General features: G+C 38.8%; 2 protein-coding genes across 10 annotated transcripts in view; both read left to right on the top strand.

Moving 5' to 3' along the window:
- Window positions 1-10068, top strand: part of RGPD4 (RANBP2 like and GRIP domain containing 4) — a 33440-nt gene extending 23372 nt beyond the window's left edge. For 2 of the 4 annotated variants that reach the window (XM_054194704.1, XM_054194687.1), the window contains 9 exons: window positions 860-1027; window positions 2425-2517; window positions 3420-3616; window positions 4135-4363; window positions 4922-5020; window positions 5193-5335; window positions 6907-7180; window positions 7346-7680; window positions 9492-10068. In XM_054194704.1, the coding sequence (XP_054050679.1) occupies window positions 860-1027; window positions 2425-2517; window positions 3420-3616; window positions 4135-4363; window positions 4922-5020; window positions 5193-5335; window positions 6907-7180; window positions 7346-7680; window positions 9492-9797 (1844 nt within the window). In that variant the 3' untranslated portion in view covers window positions 9798-10068. Of the gene's footprint in view, window positions 1-859; window positions 1028-2387; window positions 2518-3419; window positions 3617-4134; window positions 4364-4921; window positions 5021-5192; window positions 5336-6906; window positions 7181-7345; window positions 7681-9491 lie in introns of those variants that run through there. The other 2 variants (XM_054194696.1, XM_054194713.1) reach the window with 2 other exon arrangements.
- Window positions 10069-11029: 961 nt separating this feature from the next.
- Window positions 11030-23229, top strand: part of CCDC138 (coiled-coil domain containing 138) — a 46387-nt gene continuing 34187 nt past the window's right edge. For 3 of the 6 annotated variants that reach the window (XM_054185842.1, XM_054185817.1, XM_054185826.1), the window contains exons 1-7: window positions 11054-11166; window positions 12985-13045; window positions 13695-13833; window positions 14557-14672; window positions 16628-16812; window positions 17832-17990; window positions 22135-22254. In XM_054185842.1, the coding sequence (XP_054041817.1) occupies window positions 11062-11166; window positions 12985-13045; window positions 13695-13833; window positions 14557-14672; window positions 16628-16812; window positions 17832-17990; window positions 22135-22254 (885 nt within the window). In that variant the 5' untranslated portion in view covers window positions 11054-11061. Of the gene's footprint in view, window positions 11184-12984; window positions 13046-13694; window positions 13834-14556; window positions 14673-16627; window positions 16813-17831; window positions 17991-22134; window positions 22255-23229 lie in introns of those variants that run through there. The other 3 variants (XM_054185833.1, XM_054185851.1, XM_054185859.1) reach the window with 3 other exon arrangements.

The following is a 23229-nucleotide window of genomic DNA, read 5'->3' as shown; positions in this document are numbered from 1 at the left end:
ACACAGATTGGCTTAGTTGTTGCTAAGTAATGCTTATATTAAGTCAAGGACTCTTTCAGCTTCCCGTAGAAGCTGAGAGGGAGCACAGACAGGACAAGCTGGCCAAAGGAATATTCCATATCATAGACATCATGCTCAGTGTATAAATGGGGGTTGGCCAGGGATCCATGATCTGTGCTTGGGATGGGCTGGGCCACCAGCTATCGTGCAATAGTGAGAGCAATTGCATTGTGTTACTTTTTTTATATTTTTTATTATTATTATTATCTCTTTCATTACTGTTCTATGAAACTGTCTTTATCTCAACCCATGAGGTTTGGGGTTTTTTTTTTTTCCTTTTTTCTCCCTCTTTTCTCTGCCCCATGGTGGGGAGTGAACAGGTATGTGATCTTATTTGCCAGCTGAGGTTAAACCACAACAAGAACTTTTAAGCAATGTGATAGGACATGTTGTAGACAACTTCACTTTTTTCAGCCTGAAGTTTGCCCCTCTACCTCTAGATAACACCTACATCCCTCTTCTTCGTAGTCATATTTTATTTGACATGAGGACTTAATCCTTGTAACAATATAAAGATGCAGGCTTGTTTCTGTTCTGATACTTAAATTCCAAAGGCAACAGAACAGGATGTAGTTGGGTATGCAGGTTAGAATTTCTTAAGTTTTAACAGGATGGTCTGTCCTAGCATTCTGTAACGTTAATTTTTGTTTCCTGTTGCTCAACAGGAAAATATGTAGGCTCCAAATGTATTTCTAACTCCCTTAGAACTCAGTTCTGTAATAACAGCAATGTGGGGTTAATGTTATTCCCTGTTCTGAAATAATTAAGTTCTAATGGTTTGGGTTTTTTCTGTAAAAAGCTGAGAAGACAACAGCGTCAGAAGATGATCTTCCATCTGATGAGGTTGTTATAGTTTATGAGTTAACACCTACCCCTGAACAGAGAGCTCTCGCTGGCTTTCTCAAGCTGCCTTCAACATTCTTCTGTTACAAGAATAAGCCTGGATATGTGAGTGACGAGGATGATGGTAAGGAATGCCAAAGTTGATCTTTGTGTTGCCTTTTTGTGGGGAAAGGGTGTAATACACTACACTGGTACAGCCCCACCTCAAGCATGGTGTGCAGTTTTGGGTGCCTTGATATAAAAGGGATATCAGACTATTAGAGTGTGTCCGGAGAGGATGACCGAGACGGTGAAAAGCCTCAAGGGCTAGAGTTAGGAGGAGCAGCTGAGGTTTTTTGAGCTTGGCGAAGAGAAGGCTGAGGGGTGACCTTATCACAGTCTACAACTTCCTCAAGGGGGGCAGCAGAGGGGGAGGTGCTGAGCTCCTCTCTCTGGTGACCAGCGACAGGACATGAGGAAATGGAATGAAGCTGTCAGGGGAAGGTCAGATTGGACACTGGGAAAAGGCTCTTCATGGAGAGGATGGTCTCGTTCCCCAGGCTGGTTGTGGCACCAAGCTGATCAGAGTTCAAGGAGTGTCTGGACAACACTTCGTCATATGGTTTAGTTTTAGGTAGCCCTGTGAGGAGCAGGGAGTTGGACTTGATGGCCCTTATGGGTCCAGCTTGAGCTATTCTGTGATTCTGTGAACTATCAGAACCATTAGATGCTCAAATATTTTTGTTTGGACTGATGGGAAATAATCCTGTCATCTTTCTTACAGCCAAAGATGTACGCTTAGGTCTTCACAACAGAATAGTACTATGGAGGCCCAGGAATGACTAAAGGAAGTTTGTATTGGTGTCTTATGGGTGTTGACACTCGTATTACCAATGTAGTTGGTTAGGTAAGACTAAATAATTAGACATCTGAGCCTAGTCTCATGTGAGCAAGAGGCTTACTTCTGTAACTTAATTTTGGAGACAAATACAAGGCAGCCTTTATCAAAAAGGAACATGCTCACATTCCCTAAGTGCCAGACTAACGCTTATTTTTCTTCTAAAGCAAATTCCTAACACTAAGACTGGAAATGTTTTATATCAAATCTTAATTACATGCAACTAAATTAACAATTTATTAAGGAGCAGATATGTTAAATGGAAGTTCTGAAGCATTGGGAGAAGACAAGCCCCCTCCCACAAATATCTGAGCTTGCTAGTTTTTATATAAAAGATTTTCAGTCCTCCTTCCCAGTTCTGTTTAGTAGTATTTTTAATAAAATCACTCAGTAAGAAATGTGTTTTCTGAAAACAAAACTTGTGCCACACATCCATAACAATCTATGCTGAGAAAAGTGTCAATAGCACACTGAAGCACATGTATGCAAAATAGGAAGCAAAAGCTTACTTGTTGATCTGTGGAACTCTTAAAACATAAGCAAATATTGTGCATACTTGGTAGGCTTGTGAGTCAAAAGGGCTTAGCAGACTTTTCTGTGCTTAAAGGATGCCTGAGAACTTACGCTTGTTTCCTGTATTTAAGATGAAGACTATGAAACAGCTGTTAAGAAACTTAATGGAAGACTGTATCCCAGCGATTCAGAAGAGAAAAAGAAATCGCAAGATCCTCTAAAAGGTATGTCTTAAAACACAATACTTAAATTTCTTATATACTGAAACACAAGCTCTAAATCTGATGGACACTTGGGCATTGAGATTAATTTTATATTTCCTGAGATGGTTTTCAGAAATGGTGCTGCTGGAAGCAGAAGAGCATCTCAAAATACAGCTTTAAGCTCAGTATGTTGAACTGTTAGTTAGCAGTAAAGTGTTACCTGAATGACAAATGTACATTTCATGTGGCCTCTAAATAAGAACATCAAAGTGTCTTCCTACCTTGAGCTCCTTCTTCTGAAGAATTCAGCTTGGGACAGTACTGTACAAGACAAAAGTTGTCTACATCTGTGAATACTTGCTACTTCTGCAGATAGTAAAATTAAGCTTATGAGTTGATATTGTTCAATTAAAAAAAAAAGATATTTAGTCTTTATACTAAAAATACAGGTGTAGAAGATTGGATTTGCTGCTTCTGTTTGTGTCTGCTTTGGCTGTGCCTCAGACTTTGGTGTTGCATAAATGAAAATCTGGGTAGATACTTGTAGAAGTAAAGTTTGGTATTTTTTTGAGATATGTGCTAGAAAGGAGTCATATATATTGAGCCTTCTGAAATATGAGCAAATGTTGAAGGAAGCTACTAGTAGTGGCAGCTGCAAGATTGAACTCTTCATCGTTGCATGGAAATTTCTGATGCCAATAGAAAACCAAGTATGGTGAATTTCCAGTTCTAGCTACCCCAAGTGCAGTTAAGTTAGTTCTTGCTTCCACTTTTTAAACAGTAATGCTATTAGAAAAACTGATGAAGTCCTACTTCAAGTTGCTCTGGTTATCTTGAGGTTATTTTATAACGTGGGTGCCAAAAAATACTGCAGTATTTAGCTGCCTTCCCAGCTATTTTCCACTAATTTTTATTCTTTGCAGTAGGTACCACAGGAAAAAGTGAATTCAATAATGAAAGAGAATGTGTTACTGCTTGGGAAAAGAAACCAACTCCTGAGGAGAAGACTAAGGCAGAAACTCTGCAGGTTCCTTCCACATCTGTTTGTGGTGTCAGCAGTGATACTGAGAATGACAGTCCAGAAGATTTTCAGACAGAAGTTAAAATTGAAGAAACGAAAGTAAGAACTAAATCTTTACTAAACTTTTTGTCATTAAACTTGTACAATCACTTCATACACATGTGAGGTGTTACATAGTTTTCACCTTGTGAGAACAAAAATATCAAGCGGTGAAAAACTATTTGACTCTTGTTGCTGGGCCTCGAGTCTTTGCTAAAATGGAAGCTTAGATCTTAAGTTCCTTGGGAACAGAAAGGAGGTATCGCTGTTTTCATAAAGTATAAACTGCTTTGGCTAGTAAAATTGGTCCTAATGTGTGTGTATAAGGACGAATTGATTTCAGAAAGTAATAGTAATTTTTTAAAAAGCATTCTACTACAAAGATACTTCAGTCTCTTGTCCTGTTAATGTCCAATGTGTGTTAAGTGTAATGGAAATCTTCAGAAATCTTATAACAACAACTTTTCTTGGTGTTTTTTTTTAATAAAATTACTATTATTAGTGTCCTGAGGAGGTAGTTTGAATAGTAGGCTCTTCTAGGTTATTTGCTTATTACCTTACTTTTTTATTAATCTCAGGACAATGAGGTTACAAGCTCAACTGACTTCCTCTGTACCAGTAAGGAAGAAGTACCTACTTCAACAACCAGTGAGGTGACAGTATCAGTCCAGTCAACCACCAGCAGTGAAGAACCAGATTCCACTACGGAAACCGTGCATGTATCACAGACTTTATCAGGAGCTGATGACAAACCTGTAGACTTGTCAACTAAAAAAACTGATTCGGACTGTTCGGAGTCAACACAAGGTAAGGTCAGGGGTATGTCCTTTTTTTTTTTTTTTTTCTTTTGTAGGAACTTAACTGTGCTTTTCTCTATATTAGTTTATCCCCTGCCTTGCAGGGAAGTGGTACCACTACTAAATTAGAAGCATGAGTACCAGCCTAGTAAAAATGTGCCTGGGGATTAAAATAATTATATGCATCAAATTCTGGTGTGTTCAGATGGCACAACTACAGAGCAATGCTAGTGTCTGTTGTATAATTTCTATAACGTACTAATGTCTAACTACTGAACTAATGTCTCCTTAGTTTACTGTTAAATACTGCATATATACTTACTGGAGCTCTGTGGATCTTCAGGAAAGCAACATGCTGAAACTATCACACACAGTCTTGAGCCCTTTTTTAAAACCATAATAAATGACTGTCATTATGACAAGTGGCATGCAAACTTCTTAAATTTATTGGAAGGGAAAAATGCCGTAGAGACTTTCCCTTTTTTTTTTTTGTGACTACATAGCATTAAACACATTTTCTTTAAGAAAGGCAGAGAAAAACCTTGGATTTTCTCCTCTTATTTGACAGAAAACAGAATCATGGGATTTGGTTTCGGCAATACTGCAGGCTTGTCGTTTGCAGATTTGGCTTCCAAAAACTCTGGAGACTTTGCTTTTGGCTCAAAAGGTGAGTTAAACTAGTCTGAGACAGACACTCAGGTGGACTTCTGCTTCATACAATATACCTTTTGTGCACCAAATTTCTACTGATCAATCAGTTAACAACTGTTTTTTTGCAAGTTTTTGTCTGGAACTAAAACCTACATAAAGTTTAAAATGTAACTCTCTCTTAATTATAGATAAAAACTTCAAATGGGCAAATACAGGAGCAGCTGTGTTTGGACAGACAGCCCGTAAAGCAGACGAAGATGAAGGTGGTAGTGATGATGAGGTGGTACATAGTGATGATATCCACTTTGAGCCAATTGTGTCCTTACCAGAGGTAAGGGGACTTCTGGGATATAAACCAACAGTAAGATAAGCATGTCTGCTAACACAGCAAGTTTTTAAAAATGCTTTGCTTAACTAATTTTGCTTTCTGTGTTGTGTGCTTTGTGTTCTGTATTTCTCTCACTGCCAATGTAGAAACACCTGCTGTTTTAAATCCTAGTGCAGCTTAGCACTGGGGAGGTGTCGGGTGCATCAGTTAAAATCTTCAAAGTTTACTTCATTATACCTTGTCTGAATGTTAATCAGTATGCAAATTTGTAAGCATAATTCATAAAGGCTAAAACTGATTCATTATAGCACTCTTGAAAACCAAGTGGAGTGAACTGCTAATACAACTCAGCTGTGGCTTTGTATCCATGACTTGTAGATTCAGTTCTGTGAAAGCCATCCCAACTTAGGGTAAAAGAGAGTTCTAGAATCACTAAGCAATAAAGATGTAGTACAATTAACCTCACCTGAAGGCAAAGGGAACTATGTTAGTTGGAAAACAAATTGTTTTTCAGGAAGCAGGAGAACCTTCAACTTTGAAGGTAGCCTTATAACTTACTGAGTGAGGCTTCACACGTTGCTCATGTCTTGATTTGGTATTGAGCCTTAGTGCGCCTCGTAACCGTTTCAAACTTCTCCAATGTTATATCATCTGGCTTGCCTATAGATAATATTCATAAATTCAATTATAGATTAGTATAATTATTAAGCAAGACAAATAGAGCACAAATAAACAGTATGCAGTGTCCTTTTTTTGAACAGCAAATCTGATGTAGTTCATAACACGCTTTCAACCACGTTCTTCAAAATTTGCAGGCCTTTGTTCATCTGTGTCATATTATGACTTCTGTGGTTTTCTTTCTTCCCTTACTTGCTGCTTCTCTTCTTCAGTCGCATTTCGCCCTCCACGAATAGTTGTTTGTCATGTATTTCTCCAATTCTCTCAAGTGTTCCTTACCTTTGGAAGATTTTTTTTTTTTAACCAAAGGAGGTTAGAGGCCAGTAATATGCATACATAAAGTGAGGAGGAGATATGGCTGTCAGGCTTCAGTTTGTTATGCTCAGTTGGTGTTTATTCTGTTCAAATGCAAAGATCAAGTTCATTAACAATGTTCAAAAGGTAATACCTGGAATGACAGTAGTACTGTGTCTTCACTTCTCAATGTGCACGTCATTCAGCAAACCTGAAACTTTCCTGGGAAACTTGCCAGAACACTTGGTAGTGGTTTTCTTAAAGAAAGAAAAATCCACAAAAAAAATCCTCCAACAAACAAAAAAACCACCCCCAAAGCAAAAACCAACAAACACCCACCAAAACCCATATGCAGCACAGCGAAGTAGTATTGCAGTGCTATAATTAATCTCAAACTGCAATTTGTTGGGCTGTTAAATTCAAAAAATGCTAGATGTTCTAATCATTTTGGTGTGTGATGAATATGATGTTTGAGAAAGGAGAACACATTGACTAATTTTCCATTAATATGTCAGAATCATCATAAATACTATTAATATCATTGGTGACAGCAGCTCTTGGAAATTGCATCAAATCTTGGAAATCACTATGCTGTTTTTTAGGTAGAGGTAAAATCTGGAGAAGAAGATGAAGAAATTCTCTTCAAAGAGAGGGCAAAACTTTACAGATGGGACAGAGATGCTACTCAGTGGAAGGAGCGTGGTGTTGGAGAGATAAAGATCCTCTTCCATACACAGAAGAAATACTATAGAGTCCTCATGAGAAGGGACCAAGTTCTTAAAGTCTGTGCAAACCACGTCATCACCAAAGAAATGAACTTAGTGCCCTCTGATACGTCAAACAATGCTTTAATTTGGACAGCCACAGATTATGCTGGTAAGTTTGGGGGTTTTTGGGTGGGTTTTGGTTTTTTTTTTTAGGTGGTCTGTAGTTTCTGTGGCTTTGTTTTTTGTGGAGATTATATAAGACAAAAGCAAAAACATTTTGTTTCTGACTATACTGAATGGAACTAAAGAAACCTGTTCTGGGATTTATTTTCAGATGGTGAAGTAAAAGTAGAACAACTTGCAGTCAGATTTAAAAGCCAAGAAATGGCTAATTCTTTCAAGAGGAGGTTTGAAGAATGCCAGCTAAGCTTGTCAGAACTACAGAAGGGACACTTATCTCTGGCAGCAGGACTGTCAAAGGACACCAACCCCGTTGTGTATTTTGAAGTTTCTGCTGATGATGAACCTTTAGGACACATAACCATGGAGCTGTTCTCAAATATTGTCCCTCGAACTGCTGAAAATTTCAGGGCCCTGTGCACAGGAGAGAAAGGATTTGGATTCAAGAACTCCAGGTTTCACCGAATAGTGACTGACTTTGTGTGTCAGGTAAGCATAACAGGAAGACTCTTAATTAAGAGAATGAGATGCATCTTTGCTAACAATGACACTTTAAAAAAAAAATCACTTAACCAGGATAGCACATTCTTGCTGGCAGCATGAATTTAGTGTGCAAGATACTCTCATCTGTCTTCTCCCTACAAGATGAGAAATGGTGCAAGCAGCACGTGCTGCCCGAAGCCAAATGCTTTTTACCTGTGTCTGCCAGCTGCCTGATGCTCTAGTGTTACCTAGTGCTGCCATGTTAGTGTGGAAGGAAAAACAGAGCCTGATGCTGAACAGGAACACCAAGGAAAGTAGGGGTTCCCAAAATTACCATTCAGCCTTCTCTCACTCTCTCTCTACAGGGAGGAACTTACGTATCCTCACCTCCTAAGAACACTTACTTTCCAGGCTTCTGTTACATTTTAAAGTACGCTTTGTATTTCAGATATTGTGCACTTTAAAACTGACATTACAAATACTGTACATGCTCAAGTTTCCATCTAAAAAGAAGTCTTCTAGATCTCATTATCATGCAGCAGCTTGTTCCTTAAAGTACTCAAATTGTCTGCCAAGAATATCAGCCTGCAGTGCATCTGAACCCCTGTGTAGATAGTGTTGGTTTTAAACCTCTGTGTGCATTTGGTAGCACTAGCAAGTTCTTCATAAATGCTAAAGGCTTAAGAGATTGATCATAGCTGAGAGAGACCTTCCCTTTCCTAAAATTCTCATCAGTAATTCAGTGAGGTTTAGTGACTTGTAAGGAAGTTGGTTCATTCTGTCTGTTACACACTATGCTAATGTTCCTGCATGTCCCAACATCCCTGAAGACAGGGCACAGCGCTCTACGAACTCAGAAGTAGACAGTAATACTTATTGTAACAAGCTAACAGGCTTGCTACTGGAATAAAAAATTACCCAGTCTCCTGATGAGGTATCACCTGTCTCTGAAGTACACCCTTTATGGCTCTTTTGTTAAAACTGTGCCTTTCTGATAAGGAACACAGTGTTGCTTATTTACTGTTTAAACTTTTTTCGGGGTATTCCATGTCCTATAAGGAGCAGACTTTCTTAAAACAAGTTAACCGCACCATGCGTATGTAATCTGACAAAAAGTGAGCTTTTATCACATGAAAATAGTGTATTCTAAGTTTGCTCTGCTTTGCCTGAACTTTTTCCAAGTACGCAGTGAGAAGCTTTGCAATGAGAATTAAGGCTTTCCTTCAAAGATATGATAACCCATACTGTTACTTTTATGCGTGTAGCCAAATAGTCAGGAGCCGGAAGCTCGCTGCCTTGCAGAAAGACAAAAGACGCTGCTTGCTAACAGTAGCTGCTCTCCTAAACAAGCAGTAACATGGCAAAAGCTGCTGCCTACACAGAAGCAAGAAACTGCTGATCATTGGTACCTTAACCTTTTTAAGATGATCAGGTCTGTGCCTGCAGAGACTAAGCAAGGACAGGCCTGCAATGAGATAATGCAGGTCTCTGCTGTCAGGGCCAAGTGATGCAGGAAGCAGGCAGTGGGAAAGACAGGCCCAGAGGAGTGACCACCATGTGGAGCAGGAAGATAAAATGCTGTGCTCAGAATAAATGAGGAATAAATACTTTCCGCTACTGCTTCCATTGCCATAAACAAAGCTGCTGAAGCTGGGATGCCTTATATCTAATCAAATACACTACTTGTGAAAATTATGAATTCTTCCAAAGCAGAGTCTTCACTATTGAAAGGGAATATAATTTTGCTGTTGGTTGATGTTTGGGGACTTGTAAGTTAATGCTATGCCTCTTTTTTTTTTTTCTTTTTTTTTTTAAAGGGAGGTGATATAACTAACCATGATGGAACAGGCGGCCGGTCAATTTACGGAACAGCATTTGAAGATGAGAACTTTGAAGTGAAGCACACTGGTCCTGGATTGCTGTCAATGGCAAATAAGGGCAGGGATACGAATAATTCTCAGTTCTTCATAACACTTAAAAAAGCAGAACACTTGGACTTCAAGCATGTGGTATTTGGGTTTGTGAAAGATGGAATGGATGTTGTGAAAAAGATTGAATCCTTTGGTTCTCCTAAAGGGCTAGTAAATGGAAGAATTGTCATTACAGACTGTGGGCAAATATAGACTTATTGCTTTGAGTATACAGATGTTCTAGCAGTATAAATCAGTATTTAGATGTTATTGACTAATTATTTTGACTTCTTAAAATGGACACTTCTGATGTATAAATGTAAAATTACAGCTTATAGTTGGATTTTTTATGTGTTCTAATTGATTTTTGCATGTTAAATAAAAGTTCAGACACTGGCATATTTCAGGTGTATTTGTGTTATCCTGACATATTTGTATTAAATGTCAAATTTTAAAAATTAAATCTTAGTCTTGTTAAAATAAATGTCTTGTCTTCACTCTGGTTTGTTTGAAAAAGAAAAACTTGCATAATTTGGCTTCCTTGCTTTCATAACTCTGTTTTGAATATGCAAATTGTAGGTGCTAATCGCTGGTCAATAAACCGAAGGCCTTTCAAACTTATTGCAGAAAGCAAGCTGAGCCAGCTACCAGGTAGATGCTGGTTTGTGCTGTCTGAAGTCTAGGAACTGCACTTCTGCATTTGAAAGCTTAAAGAATAGTTCTTAAATATTTTAGTTTTTTGCTAGAGAACTGTAACAACTTTTTTTTTTGGTACATATGTCTAAATTACTTCAGTGAAAGCCACCTACTTGACATTGGGATGTCTGCTGAAATGCTGTAGGATAACCCACTGCTACTGCTTCGTTTCCTATGGCAGACTTCTCTGACCTCACTGCAGCTTATGTACGACATCGTCGTTTTCTCTTTTAAAACCTTTTGTCTCTCAGCAGTGAATATGCATTAACTAATGTGGGATTTAAAATTCCCCTCTCCAGCTCGGAGCTGGCATTATCAAGGATTTTTTTCAAGGTAACCAATTGGGTATGATGATCTCTAAATTGGAAATACGTAATTTATATACAGCTTTAAACGTTCTTTGGGAATTTTTTTTTTTTAATTTATTTTAAAGGCTAGTAGGAGTACTTCTCCCAAAGCGTTAGCCTGTAGAACACCACCGCTTTGGCTGGCAGGGCGAGGCCGGGGCCTCGGCCGCCGCCTCAGGCAGCAGCGGGAGGCCGGAGCAGCGATTGTCCCACGAAGCCGGGCGGGGCGGGGAGTCTCCTCCGCCCGTCCGCTGGCCCCGTGGGGGCTGTCCCTGTCCGCAGCCGCCGCTTCCCGCCGCCGGCCCGGGGAAAGGGACGCCACAACGGGCGGTTGGGGGCTCGCGCGCCTGCGCGCGCGCCGCCTGCCGCGCCTGCGCCCGCCCTCCGGCGGCTGGTGGCGGTTACTTCGAGCGCGAGCGGCGCGGACGTGCGCCATGGCGGGGCGCGGACGGCGCCCGGGCCTGGGCCTGGGCCTGAGCCGCTCCGCCCAGCGTCTGCAGCGGCGAGGCGCGGCGGCGGTGAGACGGAAGGACCGGGGGGTGCGCGTCCGAGGGAGGTGGGCCGTGTGCGAGAAGGGGGAAAGCCGTTCCTCCTCGCCCGGTCCCGGAGGTGTGGGTGGGGTGTGTCTGTGTCCCCGTCCCCTCCCTTGGGGTTCTTTGTGAATACCGCAGTATTACACACCCGTACAGTCTGCGAGACGAAAATGGGATTTACACAGGTTTCGGGAGCTTACGTGTAAAATGTGTACTTTTCTAGTCCTACCCGTGCCCCCCCTGCTCTGATTGCGTTACGGTGGCGGTGCTGAAGTGTCATCCTTGTCTGAACTTGAAATTTCCCTGGAAATTGCAATTCCACATTTCATGAATTCCCAGAGCAGCTTGGCACTTAGTTTTTGCCTAAAAACCTTTTGGTGCCTGCCAGCTGGGAAAGATAATACGTGAATCCTCTTGGAAGTAGTATACTAGGCATGTATAAAATATGCGTAATAGGATAACCCATTTCTTTTATATCTTCTTTTGTTACAGCAATTGCTAGCCTTATTTAGAATGTGTTAGGAGGGCTAGTGGTGTTTTGCAAAGCCTAGTGATTAGCTCTGTTTTCAGGGAGCAGGAAATTGTTCCATATCTAGTCAACCAGCGGAGAATCAAACTCATAGTTCATAAGAGTGCTACAATGACTAGACAGTAAATTATGGTGGGATTCCCTTGCTAAGGTAAAGCAATGCTATTTTATACTAGAGAATGTATTTTCTTCCATCTGTATTCTATGGGTCAAATGCTTGTAGTGTGCCTAGGGCATAATAGATCTTAAGTGTTCAGACTCATGCAGCAAGGGAAGTAATATGTTGTAAAAATTCCTGTAAGCAGCCAAGGATTGAGAGAGACTGAAAGCTGGATTTGGGCTAGACACATAGTTGGACTGGGAGATCAGGTTGTTCCTGTGAACCATCAAATGACTACAGAAACCAGGCTTTTTTTCCAACAAAGTGTGACTTGCCATTTTGGGGTTAGGAACCGTCCTAAAATTGAGGTGAAGATTTGAGTTCTTTAGCAGATAAAATCTGGATGTATCTGCCTTTAGTTCCTCCAGAGGGATTTGCAACTTGGATAGCGTTTTGTGGTGCTCTAGATGCTGTGTTCCTCTTAGGGAATATTCTGCTCTGAACTGTTCTGTAAAGAAAAATAATTTTCCAAAGTTATCTTTAAAAAACTATCACCGAGAATTGAAAGTGTAATGCTTGCAAGGAAGGAAATGTTAGATTTGTTAGTGCTTTTTGTTACTTCATTAAAAAGCAGTATTTAAGTACAAGAAAATACAGCAATTAATCACTTCATTTAGAGCATAGCAGAGAGATGCCATGAAACACAACTGAGATCATGAGACCTGCTTTGAGTCTGATATTTTCTAATGTACACTTAATTGATTTTGCTTGTAGTCTAATACTCCTGTCACTCGTTTTTTAGCATGTAGTTAGTTACAAGTTAGTAGGAAAAAGTAGAGCAGGAAACATCGACATAGAAAACCTAGGTGTAAAGATAGATGGCGCTGTTTCCGTGATTACCTAATCCTACTTTTATGCCCTTATTTTATGTCACTGTCTTCATAATGTCGTCTTGTCTCTCAAATATTTTAACATATAACGCTATGTATATTTCATTATTAGACTGCGGGGAATATGTTTGCCTCTTTAGATTAATATGAGGGCCATTTACATTTATGTATTGGAAAAAGCACACTTTTTTCAAAGTCAGTAATTTGTAGTAAGAGTTCTGTCACAAGCCATTGTAATTTTTAAACAAGTAAGCTGTAACACACACTTTCCCTGAAAATTACAGTGATTTTGCGCTTTCTTGTAGGATTGCCTTTCAGGAGCATTACATACCGAATATAACAGCAGAAGCTCCCCAATATACAAAGGTAATACCAAACATGGTGCTTTGGTGTGTTTTTCAGGGAAAATATATGCTAAAACTGTATCATTCCTGAATTTATTTTAAGTAGTTTTGTATTTTCCCATTTTAAATAGGTGGACATTCTTGATCAGGGGTTTGTGATACCTGGGAGCCATCCTGGGAATGTTGACATTCACATAAAGAGCACAAAGGATGCTTTACAACAATGTGTCCCAACCTGTTTGTGTTTAAGTCCTGCTTGAAGTAGTTGGTAGGAGCCCACCTCATAATGCATACATTTGGCTTTAATTTAAAGATGCATATATGTTTAATATTTAGAATGTCTTTGGGCTTCTTGAGAAACAAATGTTGCTGGTGCATGCAGACAGCAGGGTAAAAAAATGTATTTATCAGAGTTCGGTTATAGAAAAATTAGTATATGAAGGCTAGCTGTAAAACTTCAGAAAGACAAATCTGTTTTGAAAACTAAATAATTCTTCCTATAGTTTAAGCTATTACAATTCTTCATTCATTTGTCAGGCTGGGTCAGTGGGGTTTTTTGGTTCTTAAACCTACATGATTACATGGCAAACATTTCTAATAAGCCCTTGTTGATTTCTTAATGTTACCTTCTCAAATACAAAATAAATTTATTCTTATTTTATATATTCCAGGTGACATGGACAGCTCACTGGAAAATACAGCTACTTCTTTATCCAAATGTTCTTTAGAGTCAGAATTTACTGAAAGTGGAAGAGAGAACAGCATCAGATCTTCTAGTGATTTCGTACAAAGTGTTAAAGACTGGGATTGGTAAGAGGTGTTTTCAGCTCTCCTTTCCCATTTATTATCTCTCATAAACCATGAGTAAACAATACGTTCAGATTGCACAGATCCAGAAGTTGTTTTAAGAATCTTGTTAAGTAAAGAAATGTTTGTGGATGATGTATGAGATAATGTGAATGCTGATTTTGATGAGGAGTATTGTCTCGCACACTTTCTAATCTAATCTATGTTGGAATTGCTGTTGGGATACAAGGATGATATAAACTGAGTACAGGGATAGTACAAACTGAAATAGGAGTAGAACAAGTAGCTCAAACTGATCAAGAGCTTTAAGTTTATTCAGAGATAATTTGATTTCAAAAGCCAAGAAATCGCTTTTCAGAGCTACTCTACACCAAATATGAAGAAATAATGGAAAAAAAGTGGGGTTGTATTTTTGGCTTTCCTGGAATTTGGTGGTTGGCGGTGAGAGAAGAGTGTTGGTTTTACCTGTTGCATACATGTGCTTATAGCATGAAAATTCTAGTTATTGTTATCATTTTTAAGTCAGCAACATTACTAATTGTTGTGGTTAAAATCATGTAAGTAATAATACCTTCCATCCAAATGATTTAATTCTGCTGGTTGTTTTCAGTCAAATATCAAAATCTTAGATTTAGCAATGTTTACATTTTTATACAAACTTCTCTCAATGATCTGTTAGAAAGGGACTGAGTAATTTCAAATTATTCCTCTTTTGCATTTTTTTAGTGCTGATGGTGAGCAAGATTCTTTTTGTGATTCAAGTGGTCTAGAAATAGAAGAAAATACCATTAGTTGCTCTGAAACTGATGCAGTTCCAAATACAGCTATAGATGTGGAAACAGGTAATAAATATTGAATTTTAAATATTTTTACAACTCTATGTGAAGTATAACATGTAATTTAAAAAACTTTCTAGGAAATGTGTTTCTGCTCAGTTCAGAAATACAATGATCAGCTAAAATGTATTTTAATTTGGGGATTTAACTTTTCATGTAAGTATAAGTAACTCCTTTAGAACTAGTTTAGGAAGTCCAGACATACTCGATGCAATACTACCAACATTTTAAAAAGAAAAATCAACCTTTTATGAGACTGGTTGCCATGTGACTTTATAATATAAATGAAGAAACAGGCTGGGTTCTGGTGGTTTTTTTTTGTTTTCTTTTGTTTTAAGTAGCTAGCTGCATTAACAAATACTCTGTTAAATCAGCTGTCTTGTGTCAGTTTAAGGATTGAAAACTGGCAATGGATAGGAAGAGAGTGTTGTCTGTTGTTAACTCAGGAAATTCTAACTGTAAGACTGTAGCGGGGACCAGATGGCATTAATTCACTGCAAATGTTTGAAAATGCTGCCACAATTGGAGGAATTTGTGAATCAGTGTAGCTCTGTCTGTTACGGAGATTTTTAGTTTGAGAAGAACATTGCTGCATTCTTTTGAAAGTGTATCTGGAAATGTGGAGACAGCCAGCCAACCAACCCCGGGAAGAAGCTAGAGGGAATCTCAGAAGCCAGGCAGAACAGATCAATGGAACTGTAATAGACTGTCACCAAGAGTTGTATTAAATGGGTGGGGAGAGTATACAAACAGCTTCCTGAAAGCACATTCTTTCTGAAAAGCAAAAAAAATAATTAAATTGCACCAGGAAAAATACATAGTTTACAGTATTTGTGATCAAAGGCAAAATAAATACAAAAGTTTGATAAATACCACACACACTTGTTTCAGATATAACTACTTTTTTCTGATTTCTTTTTCCTTTTTTTTCTGTTATGATTTATGTGGCATTGTACTAGTTATACTGTCCTTTCTCACATCTGAAGCAGACACACTATGGCAGAACAACAGGTTTGGTTTATTGTGCTGCTCCAGCTGTGATGGGTGGTCAACCACAAGGCTGCCTGATGCATACCACCAATTAGCCCTGATTACATCATTTGCTTACCTAGTAACCTTTTTCCTGTTTCCTGATGCTTCTTCTCATTATCCTCCTTTTCTTTTCCCCAGTTACCTGCCAAATAAACAACTTATCCCTAATTAATTTTTCTTCATTAGCCTGAGTTTTGCTACAGCTGTACCTGTTGTGTTTAACCACCACAGGCAGCTCAGCCCCCGACAGCTGCTTGCTCACTCTCCCCATGCAGTAGGATAGGAGAGAATCAGAAAGGTAAAAGTGAGAAACCTCCTGGACTGAGATAAGGACACTTTAATAGGTAAAGGAAAATCTGTATGTGCAAGCACAGCAAAATAAGGAATTAATTCCCTGCTTCCCGTCGGTAGGCCTATTTGTGAAATCCAGCCTTTCCTCAGTGTGCTAGCTGCAACTTTCTTCAGCTTCTTACACTGTAACCTGTCATGTCTAGCAGTTTCTCGTGTCATGTCTGGTAGTTAATCTTCAGTCTTGTTCTGTTAACTTAGATGTCAGGCTAAGGTGTAGTCAGCAGCGAATCGCTTGCCTAAAGCCCTTACAAAAATAATAAGAAATTTTGGGTATGTTATGATTCAGTCTGTGCATGGATTTCATGCAAACATCTATGGGATTTCTGTATTGAAGAGGAGGACATAGTTTTACTTATAAAACTTCATTGGTCACTGATTGTTCAAACAAGTCATGGAACACAGCTTTGAACAATTCTCCCTGGTTCTTCAGGAGATTATTTTCTCATTTTGATACCTCTTGCTCTATACTTGTCACTCTAAATTCCTAAAATAAGTTTTCAATGTTTTGGAACAACAATCATGTTGTTATTTATGTAGGACTAATTTTTTAATGTAAAATGGGTTTTTCCTTTCCATAGGCAGCACCTTACCATCCTGTTTGGCTGCAAATGCACGAGAAAATAGTGACCAAAATATTATCAATGGTTTGATAAGGAAAATTGTGAGTGGAACTGATGCTCAAGCATGCTATAGTCAAGGCTTAATACCACCTCACATCAGGCAAATTTACGATGAATTATTTGTCATACATCAGAAGCTCCAGGTAAGAACTGGAATTGTCTTAAAAATTTTGTTGAGCAATGTTATGAAGATTCTTAGGTTTGACAGAGAATCCAGAAATTACTTATATACTAGAACTTAATTACTTACATACTAAAACTATTACTTATACTAATCGCAATCACTTATATACTAAAACTGTGTCATCATCCACCTCTTCCCCTAAATTAATTCACTGATTTGTAGTGGTGCTTTGACTTGCATAGTGGGTAGATCAGATAAAATACAGCTTGAGGGAGTTTGAACACAGTGCTGCTACGTCCAAGAAGAGTGTCTTGTGACATGCTGTGGGCATGGAGGGAAGCACCCGCAACCATTGCTTCTCCTGAGAGCATCTGAAACGATTCTCCTGGCTCTAGGCATTCAAGAGCGCTTGCCTTCATGGCCTCCTGTGAAAACTCTGTATTCTGCCTTATCTTTACTTTGCTGCTGCTGGGGAATCCTAACAGTTTATCCCCTGGCAGGGCTAGGCCACTAACAGAAGAACCTCCTTTATGGTTTTATTCTGTAACAGCTCCCGTGCTTCTGCTAGATTCCCTGCCAGGTCTGTGTTTTTCAAAACCAATTTTGTATCTCTTTTTTCCTTACCGCTTTTCAGGGATGCTTCCCACTAGTGAAGAAATAATACAGTAATCTAGCGTTCAGGATAGATAGTTGCATCAGACTGTTTTGTCTTACAGTTAATACCATTATCCAATACTTTTGGAAGCAAAAGTCTATGTTTAATTGTCTAGGTTTATACTTGAACAACCATGTAGAGTTGAATTTTGTATTTCGTGAGGCAGAGCCATCTCAACACACATCAAAGTCATGTGGGTTAATGCGTGGGGAATCTAAACATAGATGTCCATCAGGATACTTTTAATTAGTAAGCTGTTATGTAACACTGTAATTTTTCAAAAAGCTAAGCGTATCTCTGGGAGACAAAATTCAAATTCAGTATAAATTGTGATAATTTAATGGATTTTAAAGCTGTTTCAACATTTTGCTTTCTTGATACAGAGAGAAAGTTCAGCACAGCAGGAGTATGCTCTGGAACTCCAGAAACGAGAGCATTTTCTCACTGAGCGAGAAGCATTGATTTTTAGACATGAAGCTGCTTTGGCTAAAATAAGAGGTGTTGAGGAAGAAGTTCACACGAAATTTGGAATTATAAAAGAGGTGTAGTAATGTGTTGAATTATGTTTATTGCTCTACATGCTATTTTGTATGTAGTTATCTTAAGTCATCACGTTTGCTGGATATAATACTTATTTCTTTAACGTGTTTGAAATCCCCAAATGAAAGGTTTACATAAAAAGTAAGAAACAGTATTGATAGGGTTTTTATATGGTTCTATTTCAGAATGGTGCATTTAGTTGTCTGATATGTAGGTACATTTTACTGTTACAGTTTGGAAAAGAAAGGTAACATATTTCTAAGATCGTTATTAGAGAAACAATTATGGTCTATCTGTAGTTGTGTGTAACCTAAATGAGTATCTTTTCATTAGCTGTAGTTGAAGTAGATTTCCTTGGGAAGGCTTTAAGACACAATGAGATCTTATGACATAACAACTATTGCAGAGAGTATTAGCACAAAAACACTCAGAAAGTTTGAAGAAAGAAAAAATCAACCTAACTGGGGGCGTTGGAGGAAATGAAATGATATGATTTCAACAATGGAAAAATGTATTCAACAACACTGTTCTTGTGGGTGTTTGGTATTTATTGTAGGTCTTGTGAAAACTTTTGGGTATTATCCAGAAGATCACCTAGAGAAGTCCTTAAATATATGTACTTACTGTCAAAAACATAAGCTGAGAAATTAAATTTCTTTGAAGTGTGCGGATAAACCTTTCCCACAAGCTGTTGAGGGAGGACATGTTAAAAAGGGGAGAAGAGTGTCAGAGCAGCAGGACCTCAACTTCTGAAGAAGGAAGGAATAGGTTAAGATGTTAATTTAAATGTTTCAAATCTTCTGTGCTTTAAGAATGTTACACCAGTTAGAGAACTGCCTGATGAAAACCCGGGAGAAATTAGTGGTTATCTGTGAAAATTTGTGGAGGTCAAATGGAGTATTAGAAGACTAAAAAAATGTGGTGCCTTTCTTTTCAAAAGGGAAGGAGTTCTACAGCCATCAGCTTAATGCCAGTTCTCCAAATAAATAAATATATAAATCCTGAAGCAAGCTATGAACAAGCCATGGGAAGCACAATGCAGAAAACAATGCAATAAATAACTACTAGCGTATGTTAATCATAAATTGTCAAATCTGTCTCATTTCCACTACAGTAAGGTAATGGGCATTGCTAATAGAGAAGTAGTAATTACATATATGTCTCGATTTAATTAGAAATTGTTATACAGGTTTCCGTGGCATTTTCATAATCATATTAGGAAAGTATAACATAGACATAATGCAGTTTGTGTAAAGCTGTAGTGCAACAGTAGTTCGCAGTAAAGTTGAAGGAATGTACATAGTGGATTCTGGAATATCTTTTCAGTCCAGTGTTATTCAGCATTTCCAATAAGAAGTTTGATGGTGAGAAAACTCACCGTGGACTCGATGATCTCAAAGGTCCTTTCCAACCATGAAGATTCTAAAAAGCACATTTATTAAATTTGAAGAAAATAGCAAGTGAGGGGGAATTTCAAGCACACTGAAAAAACATTAGGATTAAAATCGATCATGACAAATTGAAGATATAGTAGGTCTGAAAAAAGCCATTAAACTATTCAGAAGGTGTGAGTGTACAGTATTGTTTTGGAATAGAAGTATCAGCTGCAGAAATAGAGGATGATGAGCGGATGCAGGCATTCAACATACAGGATGAATTGAGGGTGAATGTGACAAGCTTCAGCTACATAAAAGACTGCAACAAAGAGGCAGAAACTAATACTTTTTTCATGTCTGTGATAGGAGGAGGAGTAGTAGTAGTAAGGAAAAATTAGGTTACATGGTAGGAAAAACTAGATCTAAGCAAAAATAGTTAAGCATAGGGACAGGTAGATTGGTAAGGCTGCAGTGTTTCCAGTACTTAAGAACAGACTAGGCAAACATCTGTAAGGAGTGAAATAGTATAGCTGGTTATGTTACGAATGGTACCATCTTATTTACTTATGGAAGTGGATGGCTTTGACATCCTGGCATCACCTACAACCCCATGGCTTAACACACTGGTGCTACTTACTTTTCACGTTAATAATTATTTACTGATTCTTCCTAGGCCAGCTGTTGAACTTCAAATAAGCATATTAACTGTGTATGTAGAAAATGAAAGTGAAACATTCCATGTGATGTGATAGGGTGCACTCATTATATGTTGGCAGCATCTGCATGTTCATTGATATGAAAAGGGGATCTGTCATTTCATGCTGTCTTAGCCAAGTGTGGGTAGGTGCTTTAGACAAGAATGTCCTGCCCACAGCTGGTCTGATCCTATTGACTCAAGAAGAGCATCAGTTGAGAGAAAAGGTGTTGTATATGGTTTTCCTGTATAGCTGGAATGGAAGTTACTGTGCTTCTAAGCAGAAATACAGAGAAGGATCTCTTCAGGGCCTGCCTCCTTTAAACTTCTGCAGAGATTTATTTTTGTCATTTGCACATGTAGGAAGAGAGGATATGACTGGAAATGGAAAAATAGAGAATGAGTGTGTGAATGTGTGAAGAATAGTGAATTCATGGAAGGGGGAGAAATGAAAGATAGTAAGTATATATAGCTGGAATATTTTCAGTAAAATAAAACTTTGCTTTTTTTTATCAAATCTGAGGTATACCAGATGCGCTGGTGTCCAGAGAAGATTAAAACTAAAATAAGATTCACTGGAATGAGAACAATGGCAGTGGATATGCAGGTTGTAGTTAGCAATTCATATGCTCATGCTGTAAACCAGAGCGCTAGTCTAAGAGGCATAGGATTAATTTCTTGCTCTGCATGATTCAGAGAGCAACACCAGAAAAACTAGTTGAAACCTCAAAAGTTGCTACAAAACAGAATCACCGTTTTTTGTCATTATATGGAAGAATAAGCTATAAATAAAAGCTTTGTCAATGGTTTTAGTTCACAAACCTTTCCCACGTGTGACTTGTCTAAGAAGTGTATGTATCGATATCATCTGGTTTGGGTAGAATCTGGAAAGGATAAGAGCAATTGGCGGTGCATGTTGCTCTCATGTTCTTAATAGATTCTTCTTCATATCACAGAATCACAGAAACTTCAGAGTTGGAAGGGACCTCTAGAGATCATCTAGTCCAACTCCCCTGCTAAAGCAGGATTGCCTAGAGCACATTACTCAGGACTGCATCCAAGCGGGTCTTGAAAGCCTCCAGAGAAGGGGACTCCACAACCTCCCTGGGCAGCCTGTTCCAGTGCTCTGTCACCCTCACTGTAAAGAAGTTTGTCCGTGTATTTGAACGGAACTTCCTGTGTTCTAACTTGTGCCCATTACCCCTTGTCCTGTCACTGGGAACTAATGAAAAGAGTCTGGCTCCATCCTCCTTCAACCCACCCTTTAGATACTTGTATGCCATAATAAGGTCTCCCCTCAGCCTTCTCTTCTCCAGGCTAAAGAGTCCCAGCTCTCTCAGCCTTTCCTCATAAGGGAGATGCTCCAGTCCCTCAAGCATCTTTGTTGCCCTACGCTGGACCCGCTCCAGCAGTTCCCTGTCCCTCTTGAACTGGGGAGCCCAAAACTGGACGCAGTATTCCAGTTGTGGCCTCACCAGTGCAGAGTAGAGGGGGAGAATGACCTCCCTCGACCTACTGGCCACAGTCTTCCCTATGCAGCCCAGGATTCCATTGGCCTTTTTGGCAACAAGGGCACATTGTTGGCTCATGGATAATTTACTGTCTACCAGGACCCCCAGATCCTTCTCCTCAGAACTACTTCCCAACAGGTCCGCCCCTAACCTATACTGGTGTTTGGCATTCTTCCTTCCCAGGTGCAGGACCCTACACTTGCTTTTGTTGAACCTCATTAGGTTCTTCTCTGCCCAGCTCTCCAGCCTGTCCAGGTCACGCTGGATGGCAGCACGGCCCTCTGGAGTGTCAGCCACCCCTCCCAGTTTGGTATCATCAGCGAACTTGCTGAGGATACACTCTGTCCCATCATCCAAGTCATTAATGAATATACTGAACATGAATATGTGGTGTGGAGGTTGTTTTTCTTGCTACTGGTTGAACGTGCAAATTTGGCAATGCAGAATTACCAACTTGATCTTTGAAGTTTGTCTTATTATTCTAACATTGAAATGTAACTTAGCTTAGAATTGTTTCTAAAATGGTCTCTTGTAAATCATGGTTTTAAATTTGATATTCCTATAGCAACATGAGGCAGAAGTTAAACAGCTGACAGAAGCCTTGAGAGAAATAACTAAAGAAAATAGGAGGCTGAAGTCATCATTCGACACCCTGAAGGAAATGAATGACTCTTTAAGAAAACAGGTAAAATTAGTTATTTCTTGTTACCAATAATTTTACAAGTTACAGTCAACAATTTTAAATACTTGAACAGCTTAAGTTTGCAAAATTGGTAATTTTTTGTTTTGGTAAGACAAGAATTGTATGAATGTCTGAAAGTACTTTCCTCAACTTTTTCTAGTACTTGAAATTTAGCCTCTCTGATCTTTTATGGCATAAAAAAAGTTGCACTTATTTTTCTGACCCACTAGCAACAGCGAATTGTTAGGAAGTACAAATCCATGTGTCCTCTGAAGCAAATTGAGAGTGGATGGAGAGAAAGTATTTTATAACATAATTTTATAACAAAATATTTATAACAATCTCACCCTGTGCTGAATCGCTGCGTTGATTCTATTAAATAAAAAGTAGAATGTGTATTTCTAACTTCATGTTCGGTCAGTATTTTCAGTTATTTTTACAAACGTTAATGAAGGCAGTATTTTCTCAGTTCTTAAACTGAGACAGTGGTTCATAGTAATACCGAGAGTAAGAATTTTCATCTCACTTGACTGTTGTCTGACCTAAAATGCTGACGCACAAATTGCTGTCTAAACTATTTGACCACTGTTTATTCATTGAATTAATTACAGTTCTGATAGTCTGAGTACAATAAAAATCTACATCAGAGCCTTATTCTTTCCCTTAGAGAAGTTCAGACCTAACTCCTAGAATATTGATGGTTCTGGTGCAACCCATCTGTCTCTTTATTTCGCATCACTAGAAAATCTTTGCATGTCTGTGCAAACCGAGGGCTTCTGCAATAATCATGGTGTTCATTGTTGTACGCCTAGAGCATATTTCATATGTTTCAATGGAGGTTACAGTTTCCCTCACCTTTTCTCACAGAGTAAACTGTTTTTGTAGCATGGTCAGTAACTGTTTGATTCTGCAGAGAGGAAAACTTTCACCGTCCCCACTGACAAGACTATTGGACCATTCTTGAAATGCGCGTTCCAT

This window comes from Rissa tridactyla, chromosome 1 (assembly GCF_028500815.1).
Source record: "Rissa tridactyla isolate bRisTri1 chromosome 1, bRisTri1.patW.cur.20221130, whole genome shotgun sequence".
In the NCBI taxonomy this organism is placed as follows: Eukaryota; Metazoa; Chordata; class Aves; order Charadriiformes; family Laridae; genus Rissa; species Rissa tridactyla.
The sequence above is the reverse complement of the archived record's forward strand: the minus strand, read 5'-3'. Positions and strand labels throughout refer to the sequence as shown.